General features: G+C 38.6%; 1 protein-coding gene across 3 annotated transcripts in view; it reads left to right on the top strand.

Moving 5' to 3' along the window:
• The first annotated feature begins 276 nt into the window (after positions 1–276).
• The window catches only part of SMC2 (structural maintenance of chromosomes 2), a 73,413-nt gene continuing 50,469 nt past the window's right edge, over positions 277–23,220 (top strand). Inside the window, exons 1-9 of one of the 3 annotated variants that reach the window (XM_066367526.1) lie at positions 277–453; positions 1,368–1,567; positions 3,366–3,515; positions 6,055–6,177; positions 7,584–7,622; positions 11,079–11,189; positions 11,362–11,406; positions 12,981–13,214; positions 13,406–13,555. In XM_066367526.1, the coding sequence (XP_066223623.1) occupies positions 1,400–1,567; positions 3,366–3,515; positions 6,055–6,177; positions 7,584–7,622; positions 11,079–11,189; positions 11,362–11,406; positions 12,981–13,214; positions 13,406–13,555 (1,020 nt within the window). In that variant the 5' untranslated portion in view covers positions 277–453; positions 1,368–1,399. Of the gene's footprint in view, positions 462–1,338; positions 1,568–3,365; positions 3,516–6,054; positions 6,178–7,583; positions 7,623–11,078; positions 11,190–11,361; positions 11,407–12,980; positions 13,215–13,405; positions 13,556–23,220 lie in introns of all 3 variants that reach the window. The other 2 variants (XM_066367525.1, XM_066367524.1) reach the window with 2 other exon arrangements.

Here is a 23,220-nt window from a genome sequence, read left to right as displayed (position 1 = left end):
GCGCCCGAGGGGGGCGGGGCCAGCGAAGCGCGAGGCCCCGCGCCTGAGGTGTGGGGCTGCCCGTGGTGTGCCGGACGCCGAACTCAATGTATGCCACCGCTTTCTATAGTCCGCCGTCCCGAGCAGTCGCATCCCCGACCTTGTCACAACTCTCTTTTGAAGCTCGCTGTCACGTTGATTGTTCGATGGGAGGGAAAAACTAAACCACCTAAGTCAGGCATCCCCTAGGCACCAGCCAATGAACTAAGCAGTGGAGGTGGGGTCCTTTGCTCGCGCCGAAATTCAAAGGTATAAATATTTCCGGCAGGGGTACTGAGCAGGACCTGGTGTTGGAGCCGCTATGGTGGAGGACACCTTGTAGCGCCCGAAGCCGGGCCAGGTTGGCCCACTCTTCGCCTTTGTGACCAGGAAGAGCGTTTAGGGGGCCTCGAGCCCAGGGGGCCCGACGCAGCGGTGAGGCGGTGCGTGCGCGCGGCGGGTTGGGCCTAGCCTGACATTTCTGGCAGGAGCTGGGGGCTGCTGGGCGAGGAGGGGGACGTAGCAAGAAGGGACCTTAGGCGAAAATTAGCCCTGCAGGGTTCCTGGCAGAATGGCAGCTCCTCTCCAGCCTTGGGAGTAGGGCGAGGAAGTGTTGACGGGAAGGCCTGGTGTGGCGAGGGAACAGCCTGATGGAAAGTAAGAAGCTGGCGAATATATGGGATTCATGTGTTTAGTAAATGTTTACTGACGCCACCGCTGCCCCCGGCATGCCCTCGAGTCGGGCACTACTGTGTTTGGGCACACAACTGGGGACGTACGCGAAGATCCTTCGGAAGCTTACATTATGATAGGTTAGATAGACGAATAAATAAATAAATAGTCTTTAATGTTACCTTTAAGTTCATTGAAGGAAAAAGAGCAGTGGGCTGGGTAGAGGTGCTCTTTTATGTAGAGCAGTCAGGAAGGACTCCGGTAAGGGGACGTGTGGGCAAAGATAGGGTGTTGATGAAGGAGAGTGAGCCACTCCGGTGCCGGCGAGGAGACTGGGCAAAAGCAATGGCATGTACAACAATCAGTACTCTGTTAGCTGGCGTGTTAGAACGGTGGACGATAAGCCGGGAAAAGTAAGCAGTTGACTCCCAGGTTGAATTTTAATGAATTTCCAGGTAACGACAAACTCTTGAATGTTTTTAAGCTGGAGCAAAACAACTTTAAACTTCCACATCAGAGGTAGTAGGTTGGTTTGGCAAGTAGCTGGTATTGAGCTGTCATTTTTAGTTTTTTAGTCTTTTACATCCGCTAGGTGTGTAACTCCAGGTTTACGTTCCATTTATGTGTTGTCGTTCCTGTTTTGTACAGAACTGCTTTGTGGCCTATTTGATTCCTAGGAAAGGCTGACCTGTCCAAGGCAGTAGTGAAAATGCATATTAAGTCAGTCATTCTTGAAGGATTCAAGTCCTATGCTCAGCGGACTGAAGTCAATGGTTTTGACCCCCTCTTCAATGCTATCACTGGTTTAAATGGCAGTGGGAAATCCAACATATTGGACTCCATCTGCTTTCTGCTGGGCATCTCCAACCTGTCTCAGGTAAAGTGTAAACTGTCTGACTTATGTGAATTTAGGTGTGGGGAGCCTAAAGTTAATCCTCCCTCATTGAACTCAGAAACTATATCCAGTGTGATAAGGTGCCAAGAAACTGTAAAACTTAGCGTTAGCAACTCCATTTTAAAGGGGAAAGGTCAGGCCCCTTACCCCCTCCTTTCTGTGAAGAAAGGAAAGAGAAGAATGCAGGAAGAAGGGCAACTGGGTCAGCTAAGTCATAATTTAACTACAGAGCAAGAAAGGTGGAACTTATCCGAGAATCCCTTCAAATCTCTTTTCTTAAAAGCCTTTAGGGTGTAGCAATGTTCTCCTTTTGATAGATCCTATAGATCAGGGGTCCCCAGACTTTTTACACAAGGGGCTAGTTCACTGTCCCTCAGACCGTTGGAGGGCCGGACTATAAAAAAAACTATGAACAAATCCCTATGCATACTGCATAGGGATTTTTAAATATTTAAAATAAAGAACAAGTAAATTTAAATCAACAAACTGACCAGTATTTCAATGGAAACTATGCTCTTCTCACTGACCACCAATGAAAGAGGTGCCCCTTCCCGAAGTGCTGCGTGGGCCGGATAAATGGCCTCAGGGGGCCGCATGCCACCGCCTGCCTGCCCGTAGTTTGGGGACCCCTGCTATAGATAAATGTTGTAACAAGACAGTAAAATTCAATGAGCTTGTTAATGAGATTAATGACTTTTGTACCATGCTCCCCCTCCTCTCAAGCCCAGCCAGTGTGTAATTTGGTCTTTAGAAAGGGGCCTCAGAGTTCTGTGAGGAGCTGCAGGATTTGGTTTGCCCTAGCTCCCTGAAGTTGCCAGTCAATAAACTTCTAAAGATTCATCTGGACTTGGTGTCTTTGTGGAACTCGCAGGCCACTTTACAACACCAGTATTTGCATTTTTTTTTTTTTACTTTGAGAATTATTATACCTCACTGCAGTCTTTTAAAGGTAAGGATTATTCAGAATAGAAACTTAGATGGATTGCATAAGGTGCATCCTCTTATGGTTTTTGGAGCAACACTCAAACTCAGACATCCTTACTTTAAGGCAGTCTCATTCCAGAGTCTGTATTCTGCCCCTTGACCCCTACACCCACCCAGGGCTGCAATGCCTCCTCAGTATCTGCTAATAAGATTTGGTGAAGAGTGAAATTCTTAGATGCTGTATACCCTTCAATCTTTTAAATCAGGGGTAGTCAACCTTTTTATACCTACCGCCCACTTTTGTATCTGTTAGTAGTAAAGTTTTCTAACTGCCCACCGGTTCCACAGTAATGGTGATTTATAAAGTAGGAAAGTAACGTAACTTTATAAAATTTATAAAGCAGAGTTACATCAAGTTAAACCATATAATAATAATCATTTACCAAGTACTTTATGTCAGATTTTCATTGAGTTTGGCAGAATAAATCTTTATAAAACAACTTACTATAGTTAAATCTATCTTTTTATTTATACTTTGGTTGCTCCTCTACCACCCACCATGAAAGTTGGAACGCCCACTAGTGGGCAGCAGGGACCAGCTTGACTACCACTATTTTAAATGAACTTATGTTAAAAAATAAATAGAAATTCAGTTGAAGGTTGAAAAAATCCTATGGAAAAAGGCATTTATTTCAGGTTGTTGCTTATTTTCCTTGCCTGTAAATGCAAGTGCCTGTCCTTGGCTCCTGAATGGATAAATTCCTAAAGGGGTGGTTTTTCAGCATCAGGAAACCCATTTTTAGTGCCATTTTGTGCAATATGGGATTTTGTAATTGATAAACTTTTTTTATTTTAGGTTCGCGCTTCTAATTTACAAGATTTGGTTTACAAAAATGGGCAGGCTGGTATTACTAAAGCCTCAGTCTCAATCACCTTTGACAATTCTGACAAAAAGCAAAGTCCATTAGGATTTGAAATTCATGATGAAATTACAGTAACAAGGCAGGTGAGTGACTATTAAATACTTGGATACCTAAGAACTTACATGTCTGTGTTTTTGGTGATATGACTTTGCTGAAGAGAGAAAGTTTATGAGAGAAATCAATGCATCAAATATTGACTAGATTCCGTAATATCTTCTTTATGTTAAGTGATCATGTAAATCATACCATTTACCATGAGGTTTAAGGGGATTTGAAAGTCATCTGTTATTATAAGTACTCAACTGTGCTTCAGTCTTTACCCATAATTACTCTGTGCTGGAATACCTAACAGTACTTGGGACTTGCTGTCTTCTGAGGGAACCTATTCTGATTTTGGACAGGTCTAATTAGAAAGTTCTTTGTGTAAACTGAGCCAAAGTGCTGTCTTCAAGTTTTAACATTAATCCTATTTCTCTTAAGAACAAAAAAAGCAAATATAATTCATTCCATATTTCCGTTAAGTGTTTTGTAATTCTAAATGTTTTATAAGCTAAATATAGTTCTTTTAATTGATATTTGTTTCTAGTTCCTTTACTTGTCTGATCACTGAATACAAACTTATTCCAGTTCTTTATATCTTTTTTTTTTCTTCTTTCATTTTTTTTTTTTTTTTTTTTTTTTATTTTTATGAAGCTGGAAACGGGAGAGACAGTCAGACAGACTCCCGCATGCGCCCGACCGGGATCCACCCCGCACGCCCACCAGGGGTCGACGCTCTGCCCCTCCGGGGCTTCGCTCTGCCGCGACCAGAGCCACTCTAGCGCCTGGGGCAGAGGCCAAGGAGCCATCCCCAGTGCCTGGGCCATCTTTGCTCCAATGGAGCCTTGGCTGCGGGAGGGGAAGAGAGAGACAGAGAGGAAGGAGGGGGGCGTGGAGAAGCAAATGGGCACCTCTCCCATGTGCCCTGGCTGGGAATCGAACCCGGGTCCCCCGCACGCCACGCCGACGCTCCACCGCTGAGCCAACCGGCCAGGGCTCTTTCATTTTTTAAAGGCATGACACTTCAAATTGCATGTACCAGAATTGGTCTGCTTAGGTCAGGATTAAGCAAAACTGTCACTTCTTTTATTTTAGTTACTGTACTTCTATTCTCAATGAGAGTTGTTAATACCTTATGAATTTATATCTGATTTACTTAGAATCGCCCTAATTTTTTTTCACATGTGCTATTAGCCATGTTACTGCCATTTCTGTATGTGAGCTAGTTTTTTAAACTAATGCAGGACCTTACATTTGTCCCTTAAAATTTCTTTCTTATTATAGTCAGACAGTGTTTTTAGTTTGTCAAGTTTCATTTTAAAAAATTCTAACTCCCTTTTACTCTCCATCTTAGTGTATGTAACTTACAGATATTCCTCTCTATTTTAATGAAAATCTGGTTAAAAAAAGGGGGGGGGGGAGAAAAGAAAAGAGAAGCCTAGCATTGAGTAGGTTGGGACAGAATTCTGTTCCGTGTCATCAAGCAGTCATTAAATAATCACTCGAAGAATTTTTGGTAGGTCTGCTACTAATCTACCTAAAATCCCTGCTCTCATGTGATCCATATGCCTGTATCTTCATAATTTTGTTACAGTGACTTTGTCAAATTACTTATAGGCAGGGGTCCCCAAACTTTTTACACAGGGGGCCAGTTCACTGTCCCTCAGACCGTTGGAGGACCGCCACATACAATGCTTCTCTCACTGACCACCAATAAAGAGGTGCCTCTTCCGGAAGTGTGGCAGGAGGGCCGGATAAATATTGATAGCCTCAGGGGGCCGCAGTTTGGGGACGCCTGCTTATGGGTATGCTAGGTCTGTTCAAATATATTAATATATGTTCTGTTAGCCTAATCCCATCAGGAAAAGAAATTTAGCATTTATTCAATATTAAGTGCTTGATGTGTGCTGTGCATTTTTGAATGCTCTGGGAAATGGAGTGCATTCAAGAGTGAGAAACAGATCTTGTCTTTAAGGACCTCAAAATATGAGACAGACTCAATAAATGACAATGTTAGTGCTATAGTAGAGTATAAACAAGCTGGTATCTGATATGTTCTCAATGAGCCCATACTGAAGGTCTATATTACTCTTTTTCTTGCAAGTATTCACTAGTCATATTTTTATTAATACCTTTAAGAGTCTAGTTAAAGATTGATACCTAACTGCTTATCTTTATTTTTTAGTGTCTGACTTTTGTTTCTTTGGGAATGAAAAGGTGGAAGGAGAAGGGTTTAACCTCTGAGTATGGAAAAATTGCAGAAAGAGGGTGACAGGTATAGAAAGTATGTTCTACACATACTTGGAAACAAAGCTAGAAGTGACCTTGGGGACCCAGTCCAGTGCAGGAATGTTAGGAGGCTTGTGCATAGTCACACAAGTTAGTAAAAGTTCCTGGACTGGAAGCCAGTTGTCCTAACTCAATCTCGTATTCTTTTTGACTGTCACACTCCAGTTTGCTCAGGATTGGTTTTGTTTATTATTAGACAGAACAAACAAATGTATGTGATATATTTGGGACTTTATTATCTTAGTTCAAGGTGTGTGTGTTTATTTATATTTTGAAAAGTACTTCCCTTTTTAGGTGGTTATTGGTGGCAGAAATAAATATTTAATCAATGGAGTGAATGCAAACAATACCAGAGTACAGGATCTCTTTTGCTCTGTTGGCCTTAATGTTAACAACCCTCACTTTCTCATCATGCAGGTATTGTGTTTGTGATCCTTTTATCTCTTTCATGTGGTTTTGACATCTTTTATTGTTTAAGATAATACTATAAGAGAAGGGTTTTTTTTGATTTTCCATTTTTTTACTTATTATTATTATGCTGGTGTTTGGGCATCTGTTAAGAAATGGGGATTACTTATTTCTAATGATGTATTCTAACATGTTGTACACATATATTTCTTTTTATTTTTTATTTTATTTTTTTGGTGAGAGAGACAGCGATCAATAAACAGGAAGGGAGAGAGATGAGAAGCATCAATTCTTCATTGCAGCACTTTAGTTGTTCATTGATTGCTTTCTCACATGTGCCTTGACTGGGGCTTTAGCTGAGCCACTAACCCTTTGCTCAACCCAGCAACCTTGGGCTTCAAGCCAGCAACCATGGGGTCATGTCTATGACCCTACGCTCAAGCTGGTGAACCTCAGGGTTTCAGACCTGGGTCCTTAGCATCCCAAGTCAATGCTTTTTCTATCTACTGTGCCACCACTTGGTCAGGCTACATTTGAATTTTGAAGAACATCTTTCCTTAACCTTGGTTACTATAAGAAAAATACATGCTCACTATAAAATTTTTTTATGAATATTGTCATAATACATCTTTTTAAAATATTGGATTAAAATATTGTGTTATTTCAAATATATATTGAGTTTTATATAATTTTCTTCCTTAGAGACTTACTCAAATGAAAAATAAGAACAAATGTTCTCTTGTCCTTACAGTATCTCACTTCACCCATTCAGCTATGCTTTGAGAAAGTTACAGCAAGGTCATTCATAGGCAGGATCCTGATGGGACCAAAATAAAATTTTCACTACATCATAGCCTCAAAAGTGAAACTTTACTTCAAATCTTAAATAATATTTTCTGTTTGTTGGATAGCAAGTTTTTGTGAGTTTTATTTGTATTTTTTATTGGCACTGAATGAATTTGATGATTTTCTGGCATTGAAAGAAAACATTTTACTATTCTCTTTAAGGACTAGAAGTATGTAGTCTATTTCTAGAAATGATCTTCAAGGGCTGTCATTCAAAAAAATCAGGAAAACTTCAGTGATTATGCTACAATTTATTAATATACCTGTCTGGTTTAGAATTTGAGATTTCTGCATCATTTGTATTAAACTGCTGCAGAAATATGGTCTGAATTAACTTTATATCATTTAATAACTGCTGTAATTTGTATCACTAGTTACTAAGAAAGTGAATAGCAAGATTCTATAATTGTATAATGTCAGCAGTCTCGAATAAAAGAAGCATCTTTTCATGTATGTAAAAGAAAGAACTCCAAAAGGATTTATATATTAGGGTACAAAATCTTCAGTGCAGATAAACATGTATTCCTTTAATTTGTTATCGTTATGGTAACTTGCCATTTTATTTTCAGGGCAGAATCACAAAAGTATTGAACATGAAACCTCCAGAGGTAAGAGAACTACTCTTTAGGTAGTAAAATAATGGTAGATAATGGCTTTAACCTTCTCAATAATTAATTTTTCAGCATACTTCCATTATTAAATTATTAGGAACATTTGCTTAAGAATGATTAGTAAAGAAAGTAGATTTTTAAGAATATTTACCCAATATTTTGTTTTTCATACTTTTAAATTTTATTACATAACCATCTGAGCCTTTGTTTTTTAATCCATAAATTAGAGTCAATAATCCTAACCTTAGGTCTATTCTGAGGTTAAGTGGGAATGTATTATAAGGAGAGACATAAGATGTGTTAAGCAGATTTTTCAAAAATTGTTTTATTAATTGAAAAATAATTGACACTAATTTTATGTAAACCACATAATGATTAAATATATATATTTATTGCAAACGACCACAATAAATCTAATTAACATCTCACAGTTAAATTTTTTCATTCTTTTTTATTTAGAGAGAGACAGGGACAAACAGACAGGAAGGGAGAGAGATGAGAAGCATCAACGTGTAGTTGTAGCACTTGAGTTGTTCATTGATTGCTTCCTCATACGTGCCTTGATGGGGGTGGGGTGTGTGTGTGTGGGGGGGGTCCAGCTGAGCCAGTGACCCCTTGCTCAAGCTAGCAACCTTTGGGCCATATCTATGATCCCACGCTTAAGCTGATGAGTCTGTGCTCAAGCCAGTGACCTCAGGGTTTTGAACCTGGTTCCTCAGTGTCCCAGGTTGATGCTCTATCCACTGTGCCACCTTTTGATCAGACACAAATTTTTCATTGTGATAAGAACTTTTAACATTTATTATCATAACAGCTTGCAAATACCTTTGTTATTGTCTGTAGTCACCATGCTGTACATTATACCCCATGATTTATTTATGTTAGAACTGGAAGTTTTCTAAGCACATATTTTACTCGCCTCCAAACCCCCACCTCTGGCAGCCACCAGTCTTCTCTTTATGAGTTTGGTTTTGTTTTCTTTTTTGAGAAAGAATATAAACAAGATCATATGGTATTTATCTTTCTCTGGCTGACTTATTTTGTTTAGCATAATGCCCTCAGGGTCCATCCATGTTGTCACAAACAGCAAGGTTTCCCTTTTTTAATAGCTAGATTATAGTCCATCATATATCTGCAGACATACTTCAGAGAGATATTGTGGATTTAGTTCCAGACCACTGCAATAAAGCACATCATAATCTTTTTGCTAGTGGAGAGTCTTGCTTTCAATTTGTAAAAAAAATACAACATCCTGTGAAGTGCAATAAAGCAGAGTGCAGTCAAGCAAGGTATGTCTGTGTACCGCATTTTCTTTCTTCATCCGTCAGTGGACACTTAGCTTGCTCCCATGTTTTAGCTATTGTAAATAATACTGCAGTGATTGGAGGGGTGCAAATACCTTTTCAAATTAGTGTTTTTCTTTCGGATAAATACTCAGAAATGGAACTGCTGGATCATATGGTAGTTTTATTTTTATTTTTTTAAGGAACTTCCAAGCTTTTTCCATAGTGGCAGAACCAATTTACAGTCCCACCAGCAGTGCACACAGTTTTCCCTATCTTCACATCTTTGCCAGTACTTGTTATTCCTTGTCTTTTTGATAATAGCTATCCTAACAGGTATGAGATTGTATCTTATTGCAGTTATAATTTTTGTTTTCCTGGCGACTGTTAATGTTGAGTACCTTTTTATGTACCTGCTGGCATTTGTATATCTTTTTTTTTTTCTTTTCCCTGAAGTGAGAAGCAGGGAGGCAGAGAGACAGACTCCTGCATGCACCTGACCGGGATCCACCTGGCGTGCTCACTAGGGGGCGATGCTCTGCCCATCTGGGGCATTGCTTTGTTGCAACTGGAGCCACTCTAGCGCCTGAGGTGGAGGCCATGGAACCATCCTCAGCGCCTGGGCCAACTTTGCTCAACGGAGCCTTGGCTGCTGGAGGGGAAGAGAGTGATAGAGAGAAAGGAGATGGGGAGGGGTGGAGAAGCAGATGGGTGCTTCTCCTGTGTGCCCTGACCAGGAATTGAACCAAGACATCTGCACGCCGGGCCTACACTCAACCACTGAGCCAACCAGCCAGGGCCAGCATTTGTGTATCTTATTTGTAAAAATGTTCACATTTTCTGCCCTCTTTTAAATTGGATTGTTTTTTCCTGTTGAGTTCCTTATATATCTGAATATTATGCCCTTATCAGATACATGACTTACAAATATTTTCTGCCTTTCCATAGATTGTCTTTTCTTTTTGTTGATGTTGTCCTTTGCTGTGCAGAATTGTTTGTTTGTTTGTTTGGTGTAGTCCCACTTGTTAATTTTTGCTTTTGCAAAAAAGCAAAATTGGTGTCATCCAAAAAATCATTGCCAAGGTGGATGTCAAGGAGCTTATTGTCAATGCTTTTTTCTGGGAGTTTTATGTTCCCAATATTAAAAAACTTTGACTATATAGAGCAGCTTTTCAACCCGTGTTTTATGTCAGACTTAAACCCTATAGAAAATTTCTGCAGAAAAAGATTCAAGTGAAATTAATTCATTACCTTCAATGGATTACTTAGGGCATTAAGGTTTAATCTCTTGGAGTCCCCTTGAGAAGAGTTGGTATGAAGGAATAAATGTTTTGTAAGGAACACAGGCTCTTTAATTATTAAAAAGAGTTCATAAGACTGATAATTGGTAATACCTGTCTAGTTTGAATCTGGAGCATGCTTATTTCTTTAGATAACATCTTAAGGAAAAACTTCTAATTTGAAAACTGTCAAATACATAGAAATCAAAGTGATCTCCAGAGAAATAATCCTCTTGAGATAGTAATCGGTTGGTGAGGAGAAGCTTCCAAAAATGGAGTGCTGGCAGAATTGCCCTCCTTTCAGTAATAATTGATTAATATTTGTCTTTTCAGAGTGTCTTTCGCATGAGTTATTTTGTTGAATTCCCAACAGTGCTGTGAGATATCATGAGTACTCTGGATGAAGAAACAGACAGAGAATTGTCACTTTCCCAGGTTCTGTAAACATGTGCCACAGTCGGGATGCAGATGTTATGCCATGCCTCATTCTTGTAGGCATACAATGACTGAATTCCGACCTGGAACAGTTTTAAGTAGAATCTTCTAAAATGAAAGCTGAATGGTGTTCACCTTTAATTTTTTTAGACTTGTATTTGAAGGAAAAGAGGAAGGAGGAATTACTGGCTTTCATTTTAAAAGAAATGTACGCTAATATGTTGGTGTTAGCATAAAGTTTGATGTTAGAGTTGGAGTGAAGCCCAGATACGTTTCTGGAACGTGAATGTTAAGGCTAATATGTACATTTTTATATACTCACCTTTTATGATCCATTTGTATCATTATTTCGTTAAGATGCTTAGTGAGGCCAAGGCTTAAAATGATATTCTTAATGTAAGTTCCAATGAGACTTGTCTTAGATTCCTAAAATATTAATATAATTATCTTTCTAGATCTTGGCCATGATAGAAGAAGCAGCCGGAACCAGTATGTATGAATATAAAAAAATAGCTGCGCAGAAAACTATAGAAAAAAAGGAGGCTAAGCTGAAAGAAATTAAGACGGTAATTAAATTTATTTTAAAACATTTTTAGAGAAGGGAGTAATTTGCTTTAAAGAGGGAAATTTCACCTTACCCCTTTGTTTAGTTTTCCAGTCTTCCATGCTCCTACTACTTTTTAAGTGTCTTTTATGATAGTTTTCATATTGAAAATTTTTATTTTTTTTAATTTTCAGATACTTGAAGAAGAAATTACTCCAACAATTCAGAAATTAAAAGAGGTATATACTGTATATGTGAATACAACCAGCTAGACTCTCACAGTTGCTGATTCAAGATCATACATTTAAGGATTAAATGTGTACCATGTCTGTCAAGTTACAGTGATTTTGGATAATCTCAGATATGCCAGATTTTAATACTTTGTTGAAGAGAAATCTAGATTTCTTTTTGATAATTAGAATTTAGATGCAGCACTCTTAGTGACTGTTGTTGGTAGAGAATAACTTCTGGGATACTTGGGGCTGTCACTACAATTGCTGCTGTCAAGGCATTTGGGAAAATGGAAGGTATTGAAACAGATAATTAAGCTTTCTCTATAATCTTTGCAGTTTCTGATGTCATAATCAATATTTCAGGGAAAGAACACATTTGTAGCACATTGTTTTTAAAGTTATGTGTTTAGGAATTTATTAAATTCTCATTAAACTTGAAACTCTCAAAGCTGTCTTCAGAATCCATGTAGTACCATAAGTATTATCGGAAAACTGAAAAATCGTGATCTTGAAAGTACTCCCTTTGCATGATCTAGTACGGAACACTAGATTATGGTTTAAACCTAGGTTTCACACCTAATTTTGCCAAATTCTTACTGAAGCTGACATCACAAAGAGGTAATTTAACCACTCTGAATTTGTTTCTTTATCTGTAAATTAGGAGTTTTATTGCTTTTCTGTCCCAGGGGTTCCTTATGAGAATCAGATTTAGCATTGTGTAAGTGAATGCTTATAAATAGTTACATGAGGCCCTGGCCAGTGGCTCAGTGGGTAGAGCATTGGTCAGGCATATGGACATCCTGGGTTTGATTCCCAGTCAGGGCACACATATAGGAGAAGTAACCATCTACTTCTCACCCTTCCCTCTTCCCCTTCTCTCCCTCATCCCTCCCACAGCCAGTGGCTCTGTTGGTTTGAGCATGGCCCCAGGGGCTGAGGATGGCTCAGTTGGTCCAAGTATGTCAGCCTCAGGTACTAAAAATAGTTCGGTACTTGAGCATTGGCCCTAGACAGGGTTGCCAGGTGGATCCCAGTCAGAGTGTATGCAGGAGTCTGCCTCACTATTTTCTCTCAATTAAAAATAATAATAATAATTACATGAACGTTGGGTATGCATTTTGGTAATATGTGTACCATGTACTATGCCATTTTATGTAAGGTACATGAGCATCTGTAAATTTTGTATCCACAGTTGGTCTGGAACCAGTCCCTTATGAGTAAAGAGGGATGACTAGACCATTACAAAATACATTTAATAGTGTATCATCAGTAATTGTACAGATTGTTTTTATAGATGTCTTATGAACCTGTGCCCACATTTTGTGTTAATTCCAACTGCCTGATTATGTACCAGGAGAAACAGTCACATAAGATTCACCAGAGTTGGTATACTGCTATCTAAAAAGCCAGAATTCTGAAATTACTTCAAGTTTTATAAGATTTATAACCCATAATTATTTAGTCTAAGATAAAATATATTATGTAATGGGAAATGTTATACATGTTGCTATACTTTGATTCTGAAATTTGTTTAAAAATACAAATTTTGAGTTATGCTTTATTGGTGATTTCTCTTTCAGGAAAGATCTTCCTACTTGGAGTATCAAAAAGTAATGAGGGAAATAGAACATTTGAGTCGTTTTTATATCGCTTATCAGTTTTTGCTGGCTGAAGATACCAAAGAACGCTCAGCTGAAGAGTTAAAAGAAATGCAGGATAAAATTCTAAATCTTCAAGAGGTGTTGTCTGAGAATGATAAAACAATAAAAGCACTTAATAATGAAATAGAAGAGTTGGAAAAAAGAAAAGATAAGGTCAGATATACATGAAAGATAATGTATTCTGAACAAATACTAAAATTATATATGATAACTATTTGGTATTCACTGGGCATTGTCAATCTAATCTTTTAAAAAGTAAATCATTCCTTTTGAAATCATACAAGAAAATGATGACATGAACAAATTTTAAGTATGGTGATTGAATTGGGTACATTTGATCCTAGGAAATTGGAGGTAGACTCCGATCTTTAGAAGATGCTTTTGCAGAAGCTCAGCGAGTTCATACTAAATCTCAAAGTGCCTTTGATCTCAAGAAGAAAAATCTGACAAGTGAAGAGAACAAACGCAAAGAGCTGGAAAAAAATATGATTGAGGTAAGCAAACAAGCTTAATTTAATTACTATGGTATACTTTTATCCTTTCTGTTAATATTGGGTGTCTGCTATGGCCTAGTGTACTTGTTTGGTATGGACAAAATGACAAAAATAGACAAATTGCTTTGTGGATCTTCAGTCTAGCGAGGGAAATGGTGGTAAAGAAAATTTAAAAATGAAATATATAGCATACTGTATACTTGATAATATGTGGATAGAAAAATAAAGCTGGGAAATGATTAGGAGTATATAAGAGAGGGATGCAGTTTGTGCATTTTAGTTGGATAGCTTTTGAAGATCTCTTAGAGAGTGTGTATTTCATTAAAGATACAACAGAGGCCAGAGAACCATGTAGATAAATTTGGAGGCTGTGGGGAAAGTTGGTCCAGGCAGAAGACCAGGAAATTCCCCAGAGCATAAGTTGTTAGAAAAGAAAGGACATCAGTGTGATTGGTTAACACTAAGTAGTAGGAATGCAGAAAAGTAATGGTATGTAGGTACACAGGTGATTTTACAGGACAGTGTGAACGACTTTGACCTATATTCTCACTGACACGAGAAGCCACTGGAGTTGGTTAAGCAGAAACGTGACATTTTTTCTTTTTATTTATTTATTTAGACAATTTTAATGGGGTGACATTGATTAATTAGGGTACATTGATTCAGAGAAAACATCTCCAGATCATTTTGACATTTGATTATGTTGCATACCCATCACCCAAAGTCAAATTGTCTTCCATCACCTTCCGTCTGGTTTTTTTTGTGCCCATCCCCTCCCCCCATCGCCTCCTTTTCCTCCCTTCCCCTTTCTCTGGTAACCACTACACTCTTGTCCATGTCCATGAGTCTCATTTTTGTGTCCCACCTATGTATGGAATCATACAGTTCTTAGTTTTTTCTGATTTATTTTACTCGGTATAATGTTATCAAGGTCCATCCATGTTGTCATAAGTGATCCGATGTCATTATTTCTTATGGCTGAGTAGTATTCCATAGTGTATATGTACCACGTCTTCTTTATCCAGTCATCTATTGAAGGGATTTTTGGTGGTTTCCATGTCTTGGCCACTGTGAACAATGCTGCGAAGAACATGAGGGTGCATGTGTCTTTACATACCAATGTTTTTGAGTATTGGGCTTATACCCAGTAGAGAAATTGCTGGGTCATATGGTAGTTCTAGTCTTAATTTTTTGAGGAACCACCATACTTTCTTCCATAATGGATGTACTAATTTGAATTTCCACCAGCAGTGGATGAGGGTTCCTTTTTCTCCACAATCTCTCCAACACTTGTTATTACCTGTCTTGCCGATAATAGCCAATCTGACAGTAACAGGAGTGAGGTGGTATCTCATCATAGTTTTGATTTGCATTTCTCTAATAGCTAGTGAAGATGAGCATCTTTTCATATATCTGTTGGCCATTTGTATTTCTTCCTGGGAGAAGTGTCCATTCGTGTCCTTTTTCCATTTTTTTAATTAGATTGTTTGCTTGTTTGTTAAATTTTATGAGTTCTTAGTATATTTTGGATATTAGGCCCTTATCTGTGCTATTGTTTGAAAATACCATCTCCCATTTAGTTGGCTGTTTTGTTGTCAGTTTCTCTTGTTGTGCATAAGCTTCTTAGTCTGATATAGTCACATTCATTTATCTTGCCTTTGCAGTCAAATTCATAAAGTGCTCTTTATGGCCAAGGTCCATGAGTTTAGAACCTGTGTTTTCTTCTGTGTAACTTATTGTTTCAGGTCTTATATTTAGGTCTTTGATGCAAGGGGACAAACTGTAGTCAAGTTTCGTTCTTTTGCATGTGGCTTTCCAGTTTTTCCAGCACCATTTGTTGAAGAGGCTTTCTTTTCTCCATTGTATGTTGTTGGCCCCTTATCGAAAATCATTTGACCATATATATGTGATTTTATTTCTGGGCTCTCTGTTCTGTTCCATTGGTTTGAGTTTCTATTTTTCTGCCAATACCATGCTGTTTTGATTATTGTGATTCTATAATATAATTTGAAGTCAGGTATTGTAATGACCCCAGCTTCATTCTTTTTCTTTAGGATTGCTTTGGCTATTCGGGGTTTTTTATAGTTCCATATAAACCTGATGATTTTTTGTTCCATTTCTTTAAAAAACAACATTGGAATTTTGATGGGAATTGCATTAAGTTTACATATCACTTTGGGTAATATGGTCATTTTGACTATATTTATTCTTCCTATCCAAGAACAAGGAATATTTTTCCATTTCATTACATCTTTTTCGATTTCCCTTAACAATGCTTTGTAGTTTTCATTATATAGGTCCTTTACATTCTTTGTTATGTTTATTCCTAGGTATTTTATTTTTTTTGTTGCAACCACGAAGGAGATTATTTTTTTGAGTTTGTTTTCTGATGTTTTATTGTTGGTATATAGGAAAGCAATAGCCTTCTGTACATTAATTTTGTATCCTGCAACCTTACTGTATTGGATTATTGTTTCTAGTAGTGTTTCTGTAGAGTCTTGGGATTTTCTATATACAGGATCATATCATCTGCAAAAAGTGAAACCTTTACTTCTTTCCCAATATGAATGCCTTTTATTTCTTTCTCTTGTCTGTTGCTCCGGCTAGAACTTCCAGCTCTACATTGAGTGAGAGTGGAGAGAATGGACAACCTTGTCTTGTTTCTGATTTTAGAAGAAAGGTTCTCAGTTTTATGCCATTTAATATGATATCAGCTGATGGTTTGTCATAAATGACCTTTATTATGTTGAGATATTTTTCTTCTATACCCATTTTGTTGAGTGTTTTAAACATAAAATGGTGTTGTAGTTTATCGAATGCCTTTTCTGCATCTATTGATAGGATCATATGGTTTTTGTTCTTTGTTTTGTTGATATGGTGTATTACATTAACTGTTTTACCTATGTTGAACCATTCTTGTGATTCTGGGATGAATCCCACTTGATTATGATGAATTATTTTTTTAATGTATTGTTGTATTCGATTTGCTAGTATTTTGTTTAGTGTTTTAGCATCTGTATTCATTAGAGATATTGGTCTGTAGTTTTCTTTCTTTGTGTTGTCCTTGCCAGGTTTTGGTATGAGGGTTATGTTGGCCTCGTAAAATGTGTTTGGCAGTATTGCTTTTCCTCCCTTGTTTTGAAGACTTTGAGTAGAATAGAAACCAAGTGTTCTTTGAGTGTTTGATAGAACTCACTAGTATAGCTGTCTGGCCCTGGACTTTTATTTTTTAGGAGGTTTTTGATAGTTTCTATTTCCTCCCTGCTTATGGGTCTTATGGGTCTGTTTAGACTTTCTACTTCTTCATGACTCAGTCTAGGAAGATTGTATTGTTCTAGAAATTTAGCCATTTCTAGATTGTTAAGTTTGTTGGCATATTGTTTTTTATAGTATTCTACAATAATTCTTTGTATATCTATGATATCTGTGGTGATTTCTCTTTCATTTTGGATTTTGTTTTTATATGAGTTTTTTCTCTATTTTCCCTTAGTGAGTCTTGCCAAGGGTTTGTCAATTTTGTTATCTTTTCAAAGAATCAACTCCTTGTTTTATTGATTTTTTTTCTATAGTTTTTCTGTTTTCTATTTCATTTATTTCTGCTCTGATTTTTATTATTTTCTTTCTTTTTGCTGGTTTTGGGTTGCCTTTATTCTTTATTTTCTAGTTCCTTAAGATATGAAGTTAAGTTGTTTACTTGGGCTCTCTTGTTTGCTCATATAGGCCTGTAGTGATATGAACTTCCCTCTTATTACTGCTTTTGCTGCATCCAAGATTCTGATATGTCATATTGTCATTTTCGTTTGTCTATATGTATCTTTTGAACTCTTTCATTTCTTCTTTGACCCACTCTTTTTTTAGAAGTATGTTGTTATGTTGTTTAATTTCCATATTTTTGTGGGTTTGTTTATTTTTTGCAGTTGAATTCTAGTATCAAAGCTTTATGGTCAGAGAATATGCTTGGTATAATTTCAGTCTTTCTGAATTTGTTGATGTTATTTTTGTGGCCCAACGTATGGTCAATTCTTGAGAATGTTCCCTGTATACTGGAGAAAAATGTATACTCTGGCGCTTTGGGATGAAATGTCCTGTAGATGTCTAGCATATCCAATAGTTCTAGTGTTTTGTTTAAGGCCGTTATTTCTTTATTGACTTTCTGTTTGGATGAATGTTCTAGAGCCATCAGCGGTGTATTGAGATCTCCAAGTATGACTGTATTTTTGTCAGTTTTTATTTTTAGATCAGTTAGTAGCTGTCTTATATATTTTGGTGCTCCTTGATTTGGTGCATATATATTAAGAAGTGTTATATCTTCTTGTTTCAGTGTCTCCTTTATCATTATGAAATGACCATCTTTGTCTCTGATTACCTTTGCTGTTTTTGTAGTCAGCATTGTTAGATACGAGTATGGCTACACCTGCTTTTCTTTGGATGTTATTTGCTTGGAGAATTGTTTTTCAACCTTTCACTTTGAATTTGTTTTTACCCTTGTAGCTTAGATGCCTTTCTTAAAAGCAGCATACAGTTGGATTTTCTTTTTTAATCCATTCTGCTACTCTGTGTCTTTTTATTGGTTAGATCCATCCATTTACATTTAGTGTAATTATTGACACCTGACTGAAGGTTTTCTATTGCCATTATATATATTGCTTTCTGATAGCTTTGTATCTTGTTTGGTTCTTCTCCTTTGTTTTTCTATCATTGTTTTTGTTTGGTTGTATGCCATACTTTTTTCCTGTGTTTCTTCTTTTTTTAAGCCATGTGTTTCTGTGGTGATTTTTCTGGGGTGGTTACCATTGAGTAATAGAAAGGATACATATTATGTTCATTGTAGTACATTATCTCATGAGTGCTTCTGCACTCTGTCCTCCTTTGCTACTGTTAATCTTTGTCCTTTCCCCTTTTTTGTTTTTGTTATCACAGATTAATCTTGTTTTTTATTGTGATCTTGATGGAGCTTTTACTTGTAATTTTGTTTTGTTTTGTTCTTTGTATCTGGTCAGATAACCCCCTTTAGTATTTCCTGAAGTGGGGGTTTTCTGGTTATAAATTCCCTCATCTTTTCTATCTCTGTGAATGTTTTTATTTCTTCTTCGTCTTTGAAGGATAGATAGCTTTGATGGATATAATATTCCTGGCTTGAAGTTCCTCTCTTTAGAACTTGAAATATTGGGGTCTACTCTCTTCTGGATTGTAGAGTTTCTGCTGAGAAATCTGATGATAATCTAATGGGCCTTCTTTTATATATTGTATTCTTTTCTCTGACTTCCTTGAGAATTTTTTCTTTGTCATTGGTTTGTGATAATTTCATTGTGATGTGCATTGGAGTACGTTTGTTTGGGTTAAGATAACTTGGTGTTCTCTTTGCTTCTTGAGTTTGAGGCTCTAATTTTTTCCACAGACTTGGGAAATTCTTATCTATTATTTGTTTGAATATGTTCTCCATTCCATTTTCTCTCTCTTCTCCTTCTGATATACCCGTTATTCTTATGTTGCTCTTTCTGATGGAGTCAGACAATTCCTGTAGGGCTGTCTCATTTATTTTTAATTCGTGAGTCTCTCTCCTCTTCTCTCTGTAGTGCCTCCATTTGTCTTCTGTGTCACTAATTCTCTATCTGGCCTGTTCTATTAACTAAGCTAGTTATCTTGTTTTTCAGTTCATGAATTGAGTATTTCATCTCTGTTTGATTCATTTTCATAGTTTCAGTTTCCTTGGTGATATATTGTTTTTGTTCATTGAATTGTTTTTTGAGCTCTCTAAATTGCCTTTCCATGCTTTCTTGTATTTCCTTGAGTATTTTTAAGACTTCAATTTTTTTTTTTTTTTTTTTTTTTGTATTTTTCTGAAGCTGGAAACGGGAGAGACAGTCAGACAGACTCCCGCATGCGCCCGACCGGGATCCACCCGGCACACCCACCAGGGGGCGATGCTCTGCCCCTCCGGGGCGTCGCTCTGTTGCGACCAGAGCCACTCTAGCGCCTGGGGCAGAGGCCAAGGAGCCATCCCCAGCGCCCGGGCCATCTTTGCTCCAATGGAGCCTTGCTGCGGGAGGGGAAGAGAGAGACAGAGAGGAATGAGAGGGGGAGGGGTGGAGAAGCAGATGGGCGCTTCTCCTGTGTGCCCTGGCCGAGAATCGAACCCGGGTCCCCCACACGCCAGGCCAACGCTCTACCACTGAGCCAACTGGCCAGGGCAAGACTTCAATTTTTAATTCTCTCATTTAACTCCAAGGTTTCCAAGCAATTGAAATTTTTTTTCTATAGATTTTTTCCTCATCTATCTGAGCTACATATTTCTTTTGTATTCATGATATTTGATTTCTTTTTCCTTAATGGCATTTGAGAGTGGTATTGTTAATAACACTAATAAGAGATGATTAAAAAAAATACAGTGAAAAAATGAAAATTTTATTGTTTTAAGTGGAACAAAAACTACATAGAATGGAGAGCCAGAGTTGTGGGAAATGACAAAGAGATAAAAAAAACGAAGTAAAAAACACAAAATGCCACACACAGAAAATTTTGAATCCAGAATAAAATAATTTGTTTGAATGATTAAATGAGAGAAAAAATGACAGAGAAAAGAAGAAAAAAGAAAAAAAGAGTTAAGGGTTTTGGAATGAAACCCTCATAAACATAAACAAGAATGGAAAATGTAACACCTATGGGTAATGAAGTTCAAAATGAAAAGGAAAGAATAAGATGGAAAGAGGATAAAATGACCAAGGTGGGAAAAAAAAGATGAAAAATACAAGAAAAAAATGGAAAAAAGTTATTAAAATGTTATTTTTTTCCTGGTTATGAGAGGTTATTTTCTTTTTTCTTTTTCTGTTTGGCCAGTGGCGCTGTACCCCAGGTTTTTCCCCTGTGGCCCTCTTGAGTAGAGATTTGCAGTTGACATGTTGCTATGGCAGTGACATAAGCTAGCCCTCAGTCTTGTTGGTAGACAGGGCTTGTTAGGGTTTGCAGGCTCCGGCAATGGGAGAGTCAGTTTTCCAGGTTCCTCACCCTACATCTCTCCTTCCGGAGCCAGCAGCCTGGGGACTCAGCTGTGAAGTTACCCTAACTACTGCCTGCAGAGCAAGAGGCCCTAAAAGCTGCCAAGTCCCTCCAGGTCCGCTGAAAGCACAGTTCTGGGTAAGGCTTTGCCACCAGTGTAAGCAGGCAGGGCAGGGAGTGGATTGCTTTTCATGTTCCTTTCTAAGAGCCTACGGGCATGTCTAGTATGCCACAGTGCTCCATGGGTCTACTCTCCACAGGCTTTTTACCCTTGTGCCCTGTTTGGAAGCTCTCAGCCCAGCCCACACAACTTCCACAGTGGTCTCTGAGGTCTGCTGTGCAGGAATGCACTTTGTAACCTGTATCGGCTGGCAGGAAGTTGCCCAGCCACTGCCTGCAGAGCAAGAGGCCCTAAGAGCTGCCAAGTCCCTCCTCCAGGTCCACTCAAAGCACAGTCCTGGTTAAGACTTTGTCAGTCAGAGCTGCCAGTGTAAGCAGGCAGGCTGGGAGGCGACTGTTGGTCAGGCTCTTTTCTGAGGGTCCCTGGGTATGTCGAGTTTGCCTCAGCATTCTGCGGGTCTGATCTCCACAGGCTTCTCCCTTGTGCCCTGTTTGGTAGCCCGCAGCAAGCTGCTTGTGCTCTCAGCGCCCAGCCCCCTCAACTTCCACAGTGCTCTCTGAGGTCTGCTCCTTGGGAATGCGCTTTGTAACCTGTATCTGCTGGTGGAGGCACCCTGCCTGGACAGGTCACTTGTGCACTTCCTATGCTGTTGGTCGGGGAGCCAGACCACACAGAAACTCTGGCTACAGCCCATGCAGAAGTCCACTGCTGACAATCTCCAGCCTATCCCCTCCATCTGCAAATGCACGTGCCCATTCCAGAGGTGCCAGGTGGAGCCACTCGCACACCACCTGCAGTGGCAGACCAGGAGTGAACTAAGCCCAAAGCTGTTCTGGTGCTGGCCTCCGCAGGCAACCTGTTCGGCCACCTCTGCTGGAGTCTGCCACTTGCACTAGCTCCCGGGACCGCGATCTCACGCTGAACCACCAGCATGCTTTCTCTTCGGCTTGATCGTCTGCCTTAGCCCAGCTTTTTCCCTCACCCCCAGCCCTCCTTTCCTCTCAGTTCCAAGCGAAAGCGGCCCTTCCTCAGGTCAGTGAGGAAAGCGGAATACTCCGTTTTCCTTATTTCTTTCAGAGTGGGTTATATTTTCAGCCACCTTTTCGCCCCCTTGTACCTTTATTTGGTATATGTGTATTTCAGGTGATCCTGAGATTTTTTTCTGTCTCTAGTTGTTGAATTCGTTGAAATTTCAGGGGGAGATATCAGGAGCACCCCTCATGGCACCATTTCTCTGACATCACTCTTGACATTTTTTATTTTAATTGGAAAACATGTATTGTTTTTTCTTAATTTTTGAAATACGGTTTGTATACAATATTTGTCTCAGGTATAGTGCATAGTGATTAGACATTTATATACCATACTATATATTCAACTTAATAAGTTTACTACCCAGCTGACACTGTACAGCAGTGGTAGTCAACTTAGTCCCTACCACCCACTAGTGTTTGTTCCAGCTTTCATGGTGGGCGGTAGCAGAGCAACCAAAGTATAAATAAAAGGATAGATTTAACTATAATAAGTTGTTTTATAAAGATTTATTCTGCCAAACAGTGAAAATCCGACATAAAGTACTTGGTAAGTTATTATTATTATAGGCTTTAACTTGCTGTAACTCTGCTTTATAAATTTTATAAAGTAAAGTTACTTCCCTACTTTATAAATCACCATTACAGTGGAACCGGTGGGTGGTTAGAAAATTTTACTACTAACAGAGATACAAAAGTGGGCGGTAGGTATAAAAAGGTTGACTACCCCTGCCATACAGTATTGACTGTATTCCCCGTGCTATACTTTACATTTCCTGTGACTGTTTTTATAACTCCTAATTGGTACATCTTAATCCCTTCACCTTTTTTACTTCTCTCTCAAACCCCCCTTCTATCTGGCAACTATGAATTTATTTTTATTTTGACTATTTTACCTTATTTAGATTCCACAAATAAGTGAAATCATATGGTATTTCTTTGTCTGACTCAATTGACTTAGCATAATACCCTGTAGGTCAGGCATCCCCAAACTATGGCCCTCGGGCTGCATGCGGCCCCCTGAGGCCATTTATCCGGCCCCAGCCGCATTTCCAGAAGGGGCACCTCTTTCATTGGTGGTCAGTGAGAGGAGCACTGTATGTGGCGGCCCTCCAGTGGTCTGAGGGACAGTGTCCTGGCCCTCTGTGTAAAAATTTTGGGGACCCCTGCCTAGGTCCGTCCATGTTGTAGCGAATGGCAAGATCGCATTCTTTATTTATGGCTCAGTAATATATGTACCATTGTATATGTGTACCACACCTTTATCTATTTGTCTCTCAAGGAAAACTTAAGTTGCTTCCATATCATGGCTATTGTAAATAATGATGCAATAAACATAGGGGTGCTTATCATTTTAACTGGTGTTTTGGTTTCTTTGGACAAACACCCAGCAGTGGGATTGCTGGGCCTGTGGTAGTTCTGAGGACCTTCCATACTGTTTCTCCTGGTAGCCCCACCAATTTACAATGCTACCAACCGTGCACAAGGGTTCCTTTTTTCCCACATCCTCTACCACT

This window comes from Saccopteryx leptura, chromosome 2 (genome assembly GCF_036850995.1).
Source record: "Saccopteryx leptura isolate mSacLep1 chromosome 2, mSacLep1_pri_phased_curated, whole genome shotgun sequence".
Classification (NCBI taxonomy): domain Eukaryota; kingdom Metazoa; phylum Chordata; class Mammalia; order Chiroptera; family Emballonuridae; genus Saccopteryx; species Saccopteryx leptura.
Note: the sequence above shows the minus strand (reverse complement) of the source record. Positions and strands in the feature narration are given on the sequence as shown.